The sequence below is a fragment of the Rhagoletis zephyria genome, unplaced genomic scaffold (genome assembly GCF_001687245.7).
Source record: "Rhagoletis zephyria isolate East Lansing unplaced genomic scaffold, Rhagoletis_zephyria_1.1 Rzeph_scaffold_00159, whole genome shotgun sequence".
In the NCBI taxonomy this organism is placed as follows: domain Eukaryota; kingdom Metazoa; phylum Arthropoda; class Insecta; order Diptera; family Tephritidae; genus Rhagoletis; species Rhagoletis zephyria.
In genome coordinates, this window is record NW_016157243.1 from 14427 (window position 1) to 32882 (window position 18456).

General features: G+C 36.0%; 2 protein-coding genes across 2 annotated transcripts; both read right to left on the bottom strand.

Annotated features, from left to right (window-relative positions):
• Positions 1–10781: 10781 nt before the first annotated feature.
• LOC108354775 (uncharacterized) lies at positions 10782–12794 on the bottom strand. The gene is made up of 3 exons (XM_017605950.1): positions 12464–12794; positions 11949–12069; positions 10782–11185 (listed from the first exon to the last, which is right to left on the bottom strand). Exons 1-3 carry the CDS (start codon positions 12535–12537, stop codon positions 10988–10990), a joined length of 393 nt encoding a protein of 130 aa, XP_017461439.1. The 5' UTR covers positions 12538–12794; the 3' UTR covers positions 10782–10987.
• A 471-nt stretch (positions 12795–13265) lies between these two features.
• kraken (serine hydrolase like 2 kraken) lies at positions 13266–16414 on the bottom strand. The gene is made up of 3 exons (XM_017605939.1): positions 16131–16414; positions 15432–15506; positions 13266–14188 (listed from the first exon to the last, which is right to left on the bottom strand). Exons 1-3 carry the CDS (start codon positions 16216–16218, stop codon positions 13341–13343), a joined length of 1011 nt encoding a protein of 336 aa, XP_017461428.1. The 5' UTR covers positions 16219–16414; the 3' UTR covers positions 13266–13340.
• Positions 16415–18456: the final 2042 nt, after the last annotated feature.

The window sequence follows — 18456 nt, forward strand, 5'->3', positions numbered from 1 at the left end:
AGGGAGTTCACAAGGTGTTGTATGCTGTCGGATTGTTGCAGGTCGTATTTTCGTACCATTACTAACATAGCTGTGAAACTCTACGATCTACAACTATACGACAGTATAAAACACCCTGTGAACTCCCCAAATATGTCGTTTGGTGATACATATTTATCTATTTTACAACGCTTTTATCAACTTACAATGTTTGTAGTTATTTTCTCACGTTGAATATGATGTCCTGTGATGCCAAGTGCTACTAATTCGGTTAGGGTTAGGTTGAAATGGCCGTTCCTGCATGGCACAGTTACGTCAACCGGGCCCTTGGTATATCGTGTAGGTGTTTATGTGTATCCCTATTTTAAAACCACTTCGTGCTTAGAGTGAATTGCTCCAGGTTTCTGATTTCTACGGATCTGATATCGTCTAGTTCCTTGAAGAGGTTTTAGTCTGACGTTTGAGTCCTACAGCCTATCTGTCTAATCATTTTGCAGGAGTGGTTTGTAAGTAGGGTTGCCAGATGGGATTTTTCGCCTTAGGGTTCAGGGGATTCAGATGCTTGCTTTATTTCTTCCCGTTGAAATGCAAATTTGCAAAGTCCAATCGAAATCTTTTAGAAAGTATCGAACACTCCTCGCAGGGAGTTTTGCGTTGCTTTAAACATGCAGAATATTGTATTAACCCTCGTATTCCCAGCAGGGTCCCGAGGCACCCATGACGTTGTCAACGATGCGGCCCTAACTGACGGAGCCTTTTTGACTTCCACAAGTGGAATGTCTAGAATCTATTAAAATAGCCTCCAACACGTTTTCGAGATATCGTTCGTCATAATTACCGGATTAATGTAATTTATTCTTGTTTCTTGGGAGGGCAGTTATTTGCATGTAATTTGTTGGTGTTTTAAGGCTACTCGTAAGAAAGGATCGAGGAAGGTATATGTATTCGAATGCTTTTAGAAACTTATTAACCGCTTTTGTAAATCTAGTGACTAAACTATAAAGCTAGTACCGCAGAGGAACACGGAGGCGCCACTGTGATGGAAAGACCAAGGGAGAAGGACTTGGCTTCATTTGGCATTTTTAATTGGCACAGAAGAGAAACGACTGCCGGCGTGCCCAGCCAAAATCGCTTCAGCGGTTACAGAGCCAAATAAGGAGAAGAGAAAGAGCAACACCAAGGCAATATAGTCCATTGTCGCTGAAAGAGTTTTTAGCGCATTTCGGAATCTGGCTACAATCTAGTTGGTTTCGGTCCAATTCTGAGCTTATAAAGGAATTGTGTAGTGATACGCATTTGCCTCTGTATAAAGTAGCAATGGCTAGAAATCGTTTCTGCGCCATCAACAGTATATCTACTATCCGAGTTGTTGATTCCAACCCGAGGAAAAAGCTAGCAGCTATTCGTCAATCAATGCCAATAGATGCGGTGCCGATACGAGGGGTACCTATTCGCGTAAACGTTCTACAATACGATGACTCCTAGCCATGTTTTAGAACATCGTCGACATGGCTGGACATTCATTATGCATAGTTAATTGATCACTACTTCTCAATCCGATAGACGACGTCCATTTCTTAAACAATTCAGTGCGCAACTACTTATGCCACATATTGAAAAACGTGCCTCTATTTTATAAGCTCTTAGATACCGTTACAAAACCAAATATTGAAAAAATTAAATAAAACAAATAAACAATGAGGTTGTTGACACTTGCCTGGTTATCCGGTTACCTGTTAAAAATTACTATTGTGCAGTGTATTTTATTGTTGTAAACTGAATAAAAAATATAACCACATAACCCGATAAAAATTATTATTGTACAGTGTATTTTATTGTTGTAAACTGAATAAAAAATATAACCACATAACCTGATAATCAGGCAGGCTTGAACAACCTCAATTTTTTTAATCCTAGACTTTTTTATCTGTCCACGTATCCTCACCTATTACGCAACATAAAACTGAAGATTGGATCATAATAACCATTTAAAGAAGTTATTTTTTCGTCTGCTGCGAAATTTGAGAAAATGAACTTAGCAACTTTTCAGGTAAAATCAAACCCATCTTGGTTAAATATGATAAATAGCCGATAGTTCATTCTGAATAAAATCCTATTCAATTTAACTAAGTATTTCCCTGTTTTTTCTTTTTTTTTGAAGAAATCCAGGTAAAATCAAACACAACATCATCATCATAAATAGGCCTGTTTTCAAATATTTTGAGTCTTTTATTATTCATTTCAAAAATATATATGGTAATATTAAGCATATTCGTATTTCAAATTTTAAAACAAAAATTTGTTGGAAAGAACAAAATACCAAAAAATCATATGTATTTTTGTTTGAAACATATATGATGTGGTTTATTTTTTTTCTCAGTGTATATTACTAAAAGTGCGTCATATATGTCTGAATAGGGGTAGTGATGACAACATAAAAACATTTTCAACTAACATAAATACATACATACCTATGAACATATGTAGCTAAATTAATGCCTTTTCTTTTATAAATGTTTAAGAGTTCATTAAAAGTAAACGTTCCATGAACTTTTGTCGTCAAGGGTCGCTTAAACAGACACGCGGTGCAATTATGCCCTCTGCAGTAGAGCTTTGTGCTGCAGTGTACCGCACTTCCAATACCGCGTATCTTAGAGTACTCATACATACATACCGGTTTAATGTCAGTAAACTAATTTCGTAACGTGCCGTACCGCAACGCGCCTGTTTGAATAGGCCTACATTGGATCGAAGTCGAATTTACTAGAAAGCCATTTTAACGGCGGTAATACTCCTTTTGTAAATGCTTCAAATTTTAAATTCTATTTCACTGTGTTTTTTGTTCGAATGTTCTCTTTGGATATGTCGTTGCCACTTAAGTGTGAAAATAACTTAAGCCAAACGAACAAACTTTTTTATTGAAATTTGTAACAGTTTCTATTCACTTGGCTCAAGTAATTCGCAACTTAGGCGCAGACACAATCCAATATATTTACGCAACTTTTTCTACTTGGTCCCTTTCTACATAAAATTCGAGTAACTGCTCCACTATGCCACGCTACTTGCGGGCGTTGTGGGCCATTCCAGGCCCACTGTGCACTCAACGCCACGCTTAACATTTTGCGCCACCGAAGTATGCGGGTGGAAGGAACTTCACTTCTTATCACCGTTCGACAATATTCACCTGTCGCGTATCAAATCGAAACTGAATGCTTAAAAATTTTGGTATACTTTAAAATGCCACATTCAAATGTGGCCAACACGACAGCTCACACATAGAACCGTACAGATATGCACACACGTATCTAGGTAGGAGTATGTGTTCGAGCATATCTATTGGCACGGGTTAATAGTCAAGTACATTAGGGTGTATTGGCTGAAGTTTTAAATTTCATATAAAATATTTATTGCAGTTTTGAGCGACAAGTAGAGCATTTTCCTTGTTAGTTTTTTTTTTTTTTCATTCAAAGTTATAGCAACAATTGAGGACAGTCACAAGTTGGGTGCTCATTACGGCTTGCTATCTACAAACAAATGTGGTACACCATATCTCTTCTAACTCTCGCGTCAAACATGGACACAAGGTAATTGAAACAGACGACTGGGGGGAGTGAGGAAAGTGGAAAAAGCGCGAAGTTGGGGTCAGGTGTAGGTGCTGGTGAAGATACTACCTACATATGTACATACACATATACATACCTAGATACATGCACCGTCGTGTTCACATACATATGTACATACAATTTCATATGCCACGAATTCAGTATTGGAGAATCGCCACCCTATAAAATAGTGTCTGAGCTGGCGATTCGGAATACATACATACATACATACATATGTATATTCAGGTGAGTGCCGAAGAGGTAATATTTCAACTTGTCAATTGTCTCAGAAGTCGTTATCAGTAAAATGCCGGAGCACACACGTACACGTACGTTCTCGCATGTAGCTATGTACATATGTATGTATTTTTTATATATTTGTACGATATATTTAGTTATCTTCTGGTAAAGTAAAACACCGGCCGCTTGACACGTTGAATATTGTAACACAAAAATGGAAGTGTGTGTGAATGTACGGCATGCGACCTGTTGAGCCATTAGCCGATTTGTGCTGCACCAGCCAGAAGTGTGCTGGATGCCAACAAAGTGGGGAGAAAACCAACAAAAATACCTATTAAGACCAAAACATCAAAATGAGTGCATGTATTTAAACTGCATAGCAACAACAACAACAACAACTGCTACAATAGTAGCATCTGTCGATAACAACAACACCACTTCGGGCAATAATTCAACTTGTCAGCTAGTCTTTCAAAGTGTTGTTTCGTCATGCTGAAAAGTCAATTAATTGTCATGCGTACATACATACATACATACAGACAGACACATGTTTGAGCGGTGCAGTATTTGTTTACGCACAACTGGAACACGCAATTCCAATTTTTTTTCGAATCGTTGCATCTGACATATTCCCAATAGTTCAAATAACAAACAAAATTGAAGTGCCTCATTTCAGAAGATTCCGAATTTTCTAAAGACCAACGCACATTTCCCCCCTGGTACGAATACTATCTACTCCTTTCTAAAATTATCTAAAATTAATTAATTAATTATATGATTGAACTTTTTGAACAAAGTGAAAATTATCTTTAAAACGAGTTTGCCCTCCCCGATTCGCAGAGTGTATTTATGTAAAAGTTTGAAAATGCATGGAAGGCGCTAGGCCCAGTTTCAAATTGCTTTTCTCTATGAGCATAGGACTGGGTATTAGTACCCTACCATGAATACTTCTAGAGATACATACATACGTATGTATGCAGTGTGAAAAACTAATTCTTTTATGGAAGGTGCCACGCCCCCGTTTCCGATAACTCCCATTGTTGGGATGAATGGGATTTATTTCGTGTATCTCCATACCAAGTTCGGAAACTCTACCAAGAACACTTCCAGATGCAGTGTGAAAAATTCTGTTTGTGCGGGAGGTGCTGAACCTCTCTCCTTCGCCTCCCATTTCCAATAACCCGCATTTTTCCGTGAGTATTGGATTGATTTCTAGACTAGGTGGCTTTATGATAGTGTTTCCTAATTTCCACTTTCGGAAATAAAACTGGCGAACATTTACGAACCTCTTCCTTCTATGACAAATTCAATATCGATTTAATTCAGCTAGTCTATTTTCTATACGGGTTTTTCAATGAGATTGCAAATTTTCTGTTCGTTAGCTTTTTACTGTTTTCTCGTGTATCCGAATTCGGCAGTGATTTAGGTACTATGACTTAAGATAACAGGGTAGTAAACACAACAGTCACAATGATTAACATGAGCTCACCGATAGATCAGACTATGTCGTTTCTCAGGCCATTTGTGAAATTAGGCCACACCTACTATTTCCTAGCGGGCAGAACTGAAATGAGTGAAGGAGTGAGTGCCGAAGCTTGGAGTTTTAATGACTGTTTAGAAAGCAGCTGATTCGGCAAAGTGAGTGTAAAATATTTTTTTCGGCATCCTGTAAAACAGGTAAATGGGGCTTATTTTCTATAATTTGTTTATTTGATGTCTGATTTTATGTCATTTATACAGAAGTTTTAACAGGGTGCTGTTCAAATTCGCCTAGAACAAATTGGCACAGAATGTTAAATTCATGCATGTGACAAAGAGACACTAGGACCTCTGCTGTGTCCTTGCCCAGCTTTCGGAAGATCGCGACCCACCTACTCTCTTCTCACTGAAAGAAAGAAATCGCATATCAAAGGACACAATTTTTTTAACTAATTAAAAACATATTATGGGTCATCTCAAGGCCTTTAGGCTTCCACTTTCTTGGAAACACTAGAAACCAACTTCTATTCTAAATAAGATCTCGCGGATCAGCCAAGCTAACCCAATTTAGCCTTTTGCTTTAGACAGGATTTTCGCTTACACCCTTGATTTGTTTACTGCTTGAAAAAGGCTTAAGAATTATGGTATCGAACACTTGTCACATCACCTTAAATTTTTTTCCAGCTTTTATGCGTCAGCCTATTTCATTTATTTCACCGTTCCAACGATGTACGTATATTAATTGTACATCTTGTGTAAGTAAATATCTATTTATCTAAACACTAGTCTATATGTACACTAGGGCGGATCATTTTTTTTTTTTGTATGCGCTTATACCATAGGAGGATTCTACGTGTAATTCTAAGTAGATTTGCCAAATAAACCATGATTCTTAAATCAATTTGGAATTTGCCAAATATCGAGAATAGGTTACGAAGAAAATTTAAAAATGTTCACTGTTGCGCCCTCTGCTGGAAGCTTTAAGAAAAAAACAAGTGCATAAATGGATTTCTCATACCCAAAAACCCCTTATAGCATGTTTAATACAAAATGTAAGCATTTCTTTACGACACTACAGCAAAACGCTAATTAACCTATTTTCTCAATTCGACGAAACCCAATGGTTCCTTCGGCAAATTTGCTTAGAATCACTCGTAGAATCCAACTGTGCTATGCGCACATAGTCGACAAAATCTCCCATTCAAATTGAACCGCCCTAATGTACACACATACAAATATACATAACTGTGATAGCAAACATCAATGCGATAACAAATATCTGCAAACATTGTTCTCGAAATGCACTTTTCAAATTAGCCATGTCAAATTAGTTAATGTGAAAAAGTGTCAAGCAATCTTTTGAATTAGGTAATTCATGTACAGAAAGATGTATTCGTATTCATACATACTTATTTAATAGGGCTGGGACTATGCCCCATGGCCGTTCGAAAATTCGTGTATAGGAATAAAATCCAGATATCACTTCAATATCCGTTTACTTATTTTGTTATCTGGATATTCCAAACAGTAGGGGTCTTCACACCGGGCTTGGTACTCGGTAACTCGATGTTCGGTAATTTTCGAATGTATTTTGTTTGTGCAAAATAGTATTATAGTACAAACAAGATACATGGGAAAAAATTACCGAACAACGATTTACCCAGTACCAAGCTTCGGTGTGAAGACCAATAATATTTAAACGGAAAAACTGTTCTCAGAGTTACTGAATCTATCGAGTTGCAAACTAAATAATAATAGACCACTTGATTAACAGGTCTATTCTGTCAGTATGTCATTGGTTTAAGGGGCACTAGACTAGTTTATTAAACGCAGATCTTTGCTTAGTTTAGGTTGAATAGGATACCCTTAAAGGCTGGTATTGAGGCTACATATGCACATTAGACTGGTTAAAAAAAAAAAAAATCTACTATAGTTTTTTGCGAAATTCCCTGTTAAATTTTTTCGAAACAGTGAACAGTTTTTCTTTCTTAAATATTATTCTGAGTAATTTTGACCTTAATAATATGTATTTTTGATAAAACTCTTATTTTTAGAGTATTTATCATCTATCAGCTCAGGGAGCCAATTCTTGTTCCGTGAAAACATAAAGTGAAAACATTTTTCATCATTTCACATAAAATTACGATTCTGTTTTCAAATAGAAATAAATTAATTTCTCAAAAAGTTTTGTGGCGTGAAAAAGAAAAGTTTGGCTTCTTTACCAAAACCATCATTTTGTGATAACGAATATCGTTGTCTTAAACTCATAATAATTTAGATACCAAATAATTACTTGCTAGAAGTTAATGGAAGAGTCTCTAATGATCGGGAATCGCTCAAAATGATATAATGAAATGTTAAAGTGAAGTAATTAAATTTTCACTGGCATTTTGAATTTTTCGTTTTCCCTTCTCCATTTCATATAACGAGAATTGGAGCCCAGGTCGTAGTGGATATAATCAAAAGTGAATATGAAGTGAGTATAGTAGTACATATCGATGGCTGAGTGGAAGATCGACCTATCTCGGCAGCCAGTTCGAAAACGCTCTATCTCAAAAAACTTTTCAAGAACGCCCTATTTCAGAATTCGTTTCAAAAACGCCCTGTCTCAGCTGCCGATTCAAAAACGCCCTATATCAGCATATTTTCAATACATTTTGAAGTAAGATAGGGCGTTTTGGAACCGAATTTTGAGATAGGGTGCTTTTCAATTAAATTCTGAAATAGGGCGTTCTTGAAAAGTTTTTTGAGATAGAGCGTTTTCGAACTGGCTGCCGAGATAGGTCGATCTTCCACTCAGCCATCGATATAGTGTTTATTGATAGTTTATTTTTGTATGTACATACAATGTTTCAAATTTATCTTTTAGTCGTACTTGGCACACATTTAAACTATGTATGTATGTACATCACAAAATATGTTTTACATAAGTACTTATTTCAAACCAAACAACAACTACTAATTTCCATTTATTAATTATCTTGCTGTACGTGTATTAGGATGGCTCTTAATGGGATTATTATTATTATTATTATTTTTCGAGTTTGATTTTTCCGCGCGTAAAGATGTGATGTAGTGGTAAGAAGAGCGCGCTTCCACTCCGCAGGGCCTGGGTTCAAAAAAGGTTTTTCTTAAGAGTGGTCGCCCCTCGACAGGCAATGGCAAACCACTGAGTATGTTTCTGCCATGAAAAACAGCTTCTCATTAAAATACAATCGCCGTTCTTCGGAGTCGGCGTAAAACTATAGATCCCTCCCCGTTGTGTGACAACATCAGGGCGCACGCCACAAATCGGAGGAAAAGCTCGGCCAAACACTTGCATATGCATAAGCGCCAATCTATTATTATTAAGGATGATGCAAAACAGAAAGACGGAAATTCCTTTCAAAATACAGCATTTCCTGGCCTTACTTGAAGCAACGGCCACCGAAAATAAATTATTAATGAAACATCTATTTAAAATTTGCTCTGTTCCGACGACGGGGCTTCGGAAATAAGTTTCCGCAAGTTAAGCGACGGCAATTCTCAAGTTTTTGATAATTTATTTTTTTTTAGTTTTGCATAAATGATGAATATTCCAAATATAAAGTATGGTTGCATGCGAAGAACAAAATTTTAACTAGATGTAATACAGCGCCTGGACACCTGTCGTTAGAAGGTATGTAGGTGAATTAGCTTGACGGCTTTCATTTACATACGTAAGTATGAATTTATAAAATAAAAATTCGTAACAAACAAAAAAATTAAATTCAAGTAAAATTTAATAAATGTATTTGTGTACATAAAAAATGTACTTATTTACCTTCATATTTTAGCTGAAAAGTAAAGAAATATTATAAAGTTGACGTCGTTACTGTCTGTTGCTTAGCTCATTTCTTATAGCCCCAAATTTTGTATTTATTTCCACTGATACTATTTATTCAATAACAAACTGTGTAAATTCTCACAAAAATGTGTTTCCTTAATAAAATTGTTGCTACAAAAGAATTGTATTTGAATAGGAGACACGTTGTATAAAAAATTTTGACTTACTTTCGGTTTACATACATACATACGTACATAGGTATGTACATACCAGTATGAATGTCGGCAAATACATCCCAGTCGGAAAAGTAGTAACATGCTTGATAAATAATATAATGTATTTCTTATGGGTTTTCGATTATGTTACTGATAACTATGTAATCAGCATTCTAATGTATTCAAAAAGTTCCAAAAATTTCATATTAAAACAACTTCATTTCTCGATACTAGGTAATGCCAAATTGAATGCCACACATTTCTTAGGACATCGCCCTGGGGTAAAAAATGCCTTTTCGAATGTGAAAAGGGTTGTTATACTGATTACTTTTTCGATTACTATACATTACATTTTCCTATTGGGATACACGTTTTTCCGATATGGCTGCTTATACTGAAATATATGTACATACAACTAGTGAGCTGCTAACCGCCGATTTACGAAAGCGCTATTTCCATACTAAGGGCCGGTTACTCAATGTCAGGTTAACATTAATCTCCGGTTAAACATAGATATCGACGTTACCGACTCCCTGTTAAATGCATGGAATCGAAGACATCCATAACGATGTTTAACCGGAGATTAGTGTTAACTAGACATTGAGTAACCAGCCCTTAAAGTAAATATGCAAGGCAATTTCGAAAAAAATAATATTTTTTTGACATTTAAGTATTTTTCGGTGACACTTAAATCATCCTGCACAGTGGCGTAGTCAGGTGGTGGATGGAGGATATATTAGGATAGATCTGGCCCCTTCGGGGGGCGTTTTTTTTACTTTATTTTACTCTTCTGATATTTAATTTTTTTTTTCAGACTAATAGCAAAATAAATTTGTTTATGCTTGCTGCCATGACAACCGCGTGCATTTCATTCTTGTAAATTTACAAATGCAACGAATATGCAAATCCAAGAGCATATTTATGTACAAGATCCTGAACAGTCCCATTGATTCTTAAAAATTCTATACCATTTCCACGAAAAATGTTTTTTTTTTTCATCTAAAATATATGGAAATCTCTGAGTGCTTTGAGTGATCTCTAAATATATTTTTATTTCGAAGTAACTCTGCAATTCCGTTTTAATAATATGTAGTTCTTAATGTAATAAAAGATGTCTTGCTATTTTTATTTTTCTTTTATTTTTTAATCAAACAGTTTATACATATCACTCACTTTCTAAAAGACCGCCATAACTTAAAAAAAATCAAATTTTTGGGCAAATGATGCAAAATTATTCATTTTATCATGCTCAATATTAGGGGTATTTATCTAAAGTGATAAAATGGCGATAAACGTGTTAATCGGGTTTTTTAATAGAAATGTATCATTTATAACGTTTATCGACAGTTTATCACTTTAGATGAAGCCCCCAATTGTGCAAATACTGAGTGCTAAAATTTTGTGTAGTTTCCCAGTAAGTAGATAATACCTATGTGTTTATTTTTTTCTGCATTTTACGAGCAAATTGAAAACTTCAAACGCGTTTTCTAACAAAAAAAAAAATGTTTGACACAGTGTTTTAGTAAATGACCGATAAGTGTAATCAATTCGATACAGATGCATAAAATATGAGCTCATTTGCATACAAATGCATACATACATATGTATGGTATGTATAGCCTATATGTGTTTATGTATGTGTGTATGTATGTCATTTTCCCTGGCTTCTATTCTTGGTCTCCATTTTCTCGATCAGGGCCTGCAGCTGGTGACGCTTCATAAATTTGCACTTGTTTGAAGCGTGAAGATAGTTGCTGTGACGTTTCCAAGTCCCTTTTATAGTTTGCGATTGCCTTTTCCAATATTTGCTCAACTGGCGAGAAAGTGGAACGCGAACGTAAACGCGCTTTGGCTATTTCCAATGACTACAAGAATAGGTAAAAACACAAAAAAACAACAATTAATACAATTTATATACTGTACATATGTATATTAAGTATATACATATATATGTAATTGATTTCTGTGATAACATAACTAGTATGTACAACACTAATGTAAATATGGCGAAGCGGATAAAGGGGATTGATCCCACGTGAAAGTGGATAGTGAATTATCAATCCCCTGGACTTCCTTTTCCTTACCCTTAACACGGAGCTAATTAACTTTATAATAAAATATAGATAGGTCTAACATTTTTATTTATTTACAAAGTAGTAATAAAATGATTTTTAATAAACAGTAATTTTTCAGATTTTATTAGGCCTTTAATGAGTAATCTACCCACTTTTATATAAAGCTGAATTTTTAAAGAAAATTAGTTAGGGCCTTTTTATATTAAGGTAACGTATGTGTGTACAAATATGAACACTCGGTTTATGTGGTGAGGTACATTAGGATGCATCACCAAAAAAAAAAGCTGCGGTTTTTGAGCTCACACTCTTTGATATTCTGAGGTGATCTAAAAAAAAATATAGATATACATTTTTAAAAACTAAATTTACTTATAAAAAAATGTGGAGCTAGTTATTTTCCAATAGGTTAACTCGCATAAATGTTAATATTTTTAAGAAATATTTTCGCAGAAGTCTTAAAATGTATTAAATTTTATATATCCGATGGAAAACATTACCGTTTTTTTTTTTTTTTATATGCACATTTGCATAAATTTATTGCCCAAATACCTACTTTGAGTAAATTTGTATTTCTCGCGATTGATTCTTCGTAGGAGAGAACTTTAGTTGTCTGCGCTGCAGTTTGGTTGCCGTTTTGCTCCTGCAACTTTTCCAACTTCTTTTCATCGGCTTTGCTGAAAAATAAAATACAAATCGTAATAGTATACATTAACATATCACGGTGTGCTTGGATAAGGTTTAACCGAAAACTCTTTGCAAAACCAATTTTACTATTTTATACTATATTTATTATTTTTACTATTTTACCTATACGTATGGCGAAGTTAAGTTATACCTGTAAAGTTTTCTCTATTTAACTGCAACCCATAATTACAAAATCCCAAAATCTATTATAATCCTAAAGTTTCCAGATATTGGCCGTCTACTTATCGAAATTAACATAAACCATCACGTTTATAGTGCATACTTTTGGGCTGAGAGTTTGCACCTTTTGATATGCATGTAAATATGTACATACATATGTACATATCAGTTCGCCACTATCTCCATACAGCGGTTACTACTTACATTTTCTCCAACCTCTTATCGATTTCTGCCTCCAATGCAGAATACTTTTCATTAATTTCGCTGATTACATCCATTTATGAAACTCGTTTACTCCTTTGTTTAGTATATAATTAACCACTATTTTCTGTATTGAAAACTTGAAAAGCTACTGAGTGCAAGTTCACTGCCATCTAGTTTGGTAAAAAAAAATAAGAAAATTAAGCTTAAAAATATGTACAACCACTGGCTGTAAGCGTCTCGTCTATACCAAACACTTGGTTGTCAAGCCAACAAGCAGAATGCCAGAAGGGTGGTTAGTAAAGTAAATAAAACGAAAAATTGCGTGATGCTATAACGCCTTTTTATTATTGTTATTATTTAGATATTTTAGTTTTTTTGCGTGCGTACTTTTTTCTGTTTATTTGTTCGCCTTTTTATTTTTTGCGCAAAATTACCGATAATTTTATAATTGGTATTAATTGTAAATTATAGAAAATTTTAAAGTACCAAATTGTCCCATCATTCAACTTGCTTCCTATTATTAACATCAACGACATTCAAACATAAAAAGCGCTGAATTCATAAAAGTTAAGTGTAAATAGATTTGAAATATTTAATCGATAGAAGAATTTACGATTTCTTTTTGGAAGGTGGTGCTTCCGAACAATCTCTTTCCATAAAGCGTTTCAAACCTTTTTTTGAATTGTTATAATAAAGAAAATGTATCACATACGCATCCGAAGTAGCAAACATTTAATACTTGATAATTTTCATTCTTACGTCAATTAATTTTAAAATCCACTTGTGGCATACACATGTTAATTTCTTAAAAAATATATTTAGATGTTACTAGTATTATAATGTAGATTAGAGCCTCTACTAAATCAACTAGTCATATTTAAGACTTTAACATAAAATCAGCTATTACGGGCGCCACTCGTTCCGGGGTAACCAGATGCAAATGGTGCGTACCAGGTACTTTCTCAAATATCACTAACTCTGCGTTCTTTTTCAGCGTTTCAATAACCTCGGCGTAAAATAGTGGATTTTGAAACGTCATGCCGGGATCAGCACGTATATTGAGTACTTTACAGCGTATAAGCTTTGCATAAGCTATAACTTGCTCTTTCGTGAACATGCCAAGCAAGCTCACTTTCAAGCGCACATCGCGTGCAAAATTAAATCCATCCTTTTTTATTTCGGCTGGTGTTGGTGACATGCCACGCCGCATCAACACCTTTGCACCCTCTTCATCCACTGAACCATCATACGCATCTACAACTAATTTAATCATTTCTTCATAATTATAGCAGGGCATCTTGTTCAGCGATAAATTCTCGTAATCCAACATTTTATCTATTGCCCAGCCAGTTTTTTCCGCAGAATGGTCAACATTGCGCACTGTTGGTCCAGCAATATCGATGTTAATGAGTTTTTCCACTTCATTTGGGAAGCTAGCCGCATACATGAAAGTCAATGCGCCACCCAAGGAATGGCCCATCAGTGTCATATTCTCCCAACCGTAGCGGCGTACTATGCGCCGTATGAGGGCAATGCCATCCCAAAAGATCAAATACTGCATTCCTTTTGGATAGTGTGACGACTTACCATGGCCGGGGAGATCAATGCAGAGTATTGGAATGTGCGCCGGCAGCAGTGGACATAGACGATCGAATGTACCGGCATTGTCCTGCCAACCGTGGAGTGCGAGTATTGGCTGGCGATTCTGTGGTCCCCACCATTTACCTGGAAGGATGTAAGAGGTTTAAAATATGTGCTTAAAATGTACGTAATTCTAGGAACTAAATTAAGATGATAATACATGTCGTTGAACCTTTTGTTAGTAGCATTTGATTAATACGAGATTCGTTTACTGATAGCGTTTTCTTTTCTCGAAATATTGTTGCATCTATTCCGCCCTGCGCCAGGGCTGTGAAGTCTTTGTGTTCTTTTCTCAGCATCTTCACATGCATATTGCATGATCTTTCTTTAAAATGTTGCACTCTGATAATGTTGCCATATAAAAAGGTGACATTTTTTTCGAGAAAAGAAAACGCCACGAAATAACTAGTTTTAACGGCTTTATGAAAAAAGTGAAATGTTCCGTAAAAATGTTGAATATCTTTCAAATGACAAAGCAAATCCTTGAGACTTAATTAATCGGTTTAAATATGTTACGACCACGCATATGATTAAGTGCTAAAAATATGTATGTACATATGAAAAAAGTTGTAATAAGCTTTGGACTTTAGTGCTATCTCCGTAGCAAGTTAAAAATATCAAATTATTGCTTTGCTTATCGTCAATTTTAGCATTCGACATCTTTCAACCTCAATAAGGGGATTGCCAAATCAAGCTTATCAAAATCGATAGCATTCAATAAAAAAAGATTTTTTGTAGCTAAAACCTAAAGAAACGTAATAGCAACACACATATTTGCATTTGTATATACATATATATATATGTATGTACGTAGTTGCTGAGATTAGCAATATTAGGGTGAGCATCTAGTTTAGGTTTTCTGCACAGATGCACCTGCATACATACGATATACCTACTCGTATTTACCAATATTACGTACGTAGTATAGCAAAACTTGTTTCTAACCCCCAGCCCCCCTTAATAGCGAGCTAAAAGCTTTGTTGGATGAGCTAACGCTTTATCATCTGTAAATCAACAAAAGTGGTCGCGCACAAATGACTAATCCTACACATAGTATAGATTTTATCAGCAGCACCAAATATTTTTCCAAAAACTTGAATCAATAATGAAATTAATGCACAGGAAGACCTCGCTATTTTTGATTTCCCATTGTCTTGTAATTCGAATTGAAGTTAGCACCTCCAAGTTGTCTTTAACGAAATGTATCAGTCTTATTGTGTATGTATCTATTTTTATTCAAGCGAATGTTAATTTTAAAAACATACTACTCATATCTAGTAACCACCTTAAAAAACATTCATTATTTAAAAGGGCAAATGAAACTTACCAGCTACTGTACCCCATGGTACTGCGATAGAGACTTCTTTCCATGAATCTTCATCCCTGTAGCACCCATTACTATCTAAAAAAAAAAATTAATACACATTTAAAAAAGAAAATCAAAACAAACATTTATTGTGACATTGCGGATATGTAGGTGATCTACATGCATACATATGTATGTATATCGTCGTTTAAAGCGCATAACCGCGTATCAACAAAGTGCAAAACCGTGTATAAAGATAATGCAAAGCCGCGTACGTGAGGTTGCATAAATTATTTTCTAGAGTAAAAAAACTCATATTTCAAAATGGTTCTCTTTTTTATAAAGTAATCGCATTTCTGGCTGGCATATTTCAGGACGAATGGATTTGTACTTTAAACGACGATATAGTCTGGTGCCTCTTTCTTTGCCAGCGCGATATTTCCTATTGCATATTTTACTGTAAATACATTAATAAGCACAATAAAATGCATTTGTCGTAACTTATTCGCGAGTACGCTAAGACCAAGCGTAATTAAATTCACAGCTGTTTGACACACACGCGTTTGCGGAGCATTTGTGTACAATCAATATGTAATGAAAACCTACTAGTGGATATTTAATGTATTCACGTTCTCTGCCATCAACGCACAAGCTTTTCTTAATGGCTCATTGACACCTCACCTGATTTTAGTGCTTCTATTCATTAATTTATATACTTACTTGCTTTTATTGGTGCTTCAGCAACACCATTGGTTGTGCTGGTCCCATTCATTTTCACAGAAGCCACACTGCTGTTGGCCGAATCCATTTAACGTATTTTTTGCAATTTACCTGAACGTTAAAAAGTTATTGAAAGACAACAGCAGCTATCACAGTCCAATAATCTGAGTTTTCCCACAGCGTTTATTGCAAAATCTAAAAAGGTGTCTGGACAAAAATTTCGTATTGACACAAAAACAGCTGACAGCTTGACTTTTGCCACCTTGAGTGTTGCCACCTCAATGTAGTTAAAGATAAACAGGCTTCCAAACACAGAGCTGCCATCCTACAAAGAACGGAACGGAGTGTAATGAATGCAAATGGTTGTAACGCATGTAGACGTACTGTAAATGGAACCATCTAACAGGCCGTCTTCACGTGCTTGAAAATCTCGCCTGCGTGGCGAAGCATGCGAGAACCCGCACCTGTAGACTGCAAAAAGTACGAAGCATAATTTTTCTCGCATACCGAACGGTTGGCGACCTCGCGTTTGTTTTCAACTGCCATTTTTGTTGATTGACAGCTATTTTTTTAATTTCGCAAGATTTTTCGGATTAGCCACATCGTTTATTCGCTTGCGAAAAAAAATTAGGACTGAAACGAGACTTTCAAACAAGTAAAGACGGCGGGTAAAATCATTTGCCACGAGTATTATAACATGCCGTCTGCAATAACGATTGCTCATCTGTTGCGATAGATCTCCGGCGATGAATCGCTTGAGGATACCGCTTGTCGCAATCCCAGGCGATATATAGCAGGAGATATCGCTTGCGAGCTATCATAGGCTATTAACAGCGAAATAGTGATTTTCACAGTTGCTTTCAACTTTGAATTCAGGCAAAGATGTGTTTTTTACAATAGCAGCCACCTTCCATAAGGTTTATTAAGGCTAAAGAAGTACGCGCACGACGTGGATCCGGATTTGTAGGGGTGCCAAATGTAAGGACAACATTATCCGTACACGACATCGTTCTTTAGCTAATTTCTATAACAATTCTCTACCAAGGCGAATTGAGATATGAATTAGTTGCCCTGTTCTCTACTGCTGATGAGTAGTATGGCACACAGCTTTGGCGGTTGGAACGGCCTAGATTCCAATCCGCGTCTACGCTTCGGTTGCAGGAATTTCAAAGCCCCACTGTTTCGGCGATTGAATAGGTCAGGGTTCCAATCCGCTCCTATGCTATTGCTGTCGCGGTTGGAACGGCCGAGGTTCCAATCCGCTTTTACGCTCCGAGTACACGGGGTTCAATGTGAAGTTGTCAGTTTGCTCATAGCTCATGGTACCAGCGGAGTACATTTCCTAGATTGTAGAGCCACAGTTGGTGGTAAGCACTATGTACCCGGTTACCGCCTTATAATGGCGCACTTATATAAGAACGGTACCCAGCTGGGCAGGTGGTGGCGGGTGGTATGTACACGGCACCAGTTATTGCCAGTATTGCACCTCACCGATGTTGTGTTGCACCTTATCAGGCTAGTGCAGACACTGCAGTACCATCTGTCCTGGTGAATGCCCTGGGTTGCGTGCTGGAAGATGGTCTACTGGTTGATGGTGGGGCGGGTGTTGAATGTGTGGAGTGACGGATTTGTTATTGGTTGTTGTAGCACGATGGAACAAAGTTGGCACTCCACTCCCTTTCGTGTCGGAGACCAGAGCCTGCCTTAAGGTGGCACCAGTTGCGATGGACAACAAAATACTGACCAATTTTTGTCAGGTTTTGCTTATAATTTTTAAATAATTTTATGTATTGGAAAATTATCCTGTTTTTAGGTATAGATATAATAATTTTAATTCCAGTTCCATTTTTAATAAAATATGTTTAGATTTTGGTATATAAATAAACTACGTGGGTTCCGATTTACTCGGTATTCGAAAAATCAAGATAAAAAATGCATAAAAATATTGAAAAATGCCCGAATCAAACACCCTAGTCCGGGGGCTTTTTCAAGGTAAAAGATGAAATATATATCGCTAGTTTAGAGTGAAAAGTTGCTAAGTCCATAGCCAGTTTCTTCAAGAGAAAACTTCATACGAATGAGAAGGGTATGCTAAATAAAAGATTTCGAGTTAATCGATTTTTCTATGCCTTTTTTGGACATTGAATATGCCTTTCATTGAATATAAACAGGAAGAAATAAAACTACCTAACCATATCAAAATATGAGTTATGGACTTAGCAGATTTTCACTCTAAAATAGCGATATACATAAATACATAAATATGTGTGGTAATTTGTCTGTTAAGAGGTGTTTGTTGTTACCAAACACTTTGTAGCCGAAAAAC

What these genes read in the sequence shown, in the direction of transcription:
- kraken (XM_017605939.1), bottom strand. Translation starts at nt 16,218, where the DNA reads ATGGATTCGGCCAACAGCAGTGTGGCTTCTGTGAAAATGAATGGGACC. An exon ending in TGAAGCACCAATAAAAGCAA is followed by an intron (nt 15,507 to 16,130) that starts GTAAGTATATAA and finishes TTTTTTTTTTAG; the next exon opens with ATAGTAATGGGTGCTACAGG. An exon ending in ACCATGGGGTACAGTAGCTG is followed by an intron (nt 14,189 to 15,431) that starts GTAAGTTTCATT and finishes ACATCCTTCCAG; the next exon opens with GTAAATGGTGGGGACCACAG.
- LOC108354775 (XM_017605950.1), bottom strand. Translation starts at nt 12,537, where the DNA reads ATGGATGTAATCAGCGAAATTAATGAAAAGTATTCTGCATTGGAGGCA. An exon ending in GATAAGAGGTTGGAGAAAAT is followed by an intron (nt 12,070 to 12,463) that starts GTAAGTAGTAAC and finishes TTTATTTTTCAG; the next exon opens with CAAAGCCGATGAAAAGAAGT. An exon ending in GAAATACAAATTTACTCAAA is followed by an intron (nt 11,186 to 11,948) that starts GTAGGTATTTGG and finishes CTATTCTTGTAG; the next exon opens with TCATTGGAAATAGCCAAAGC.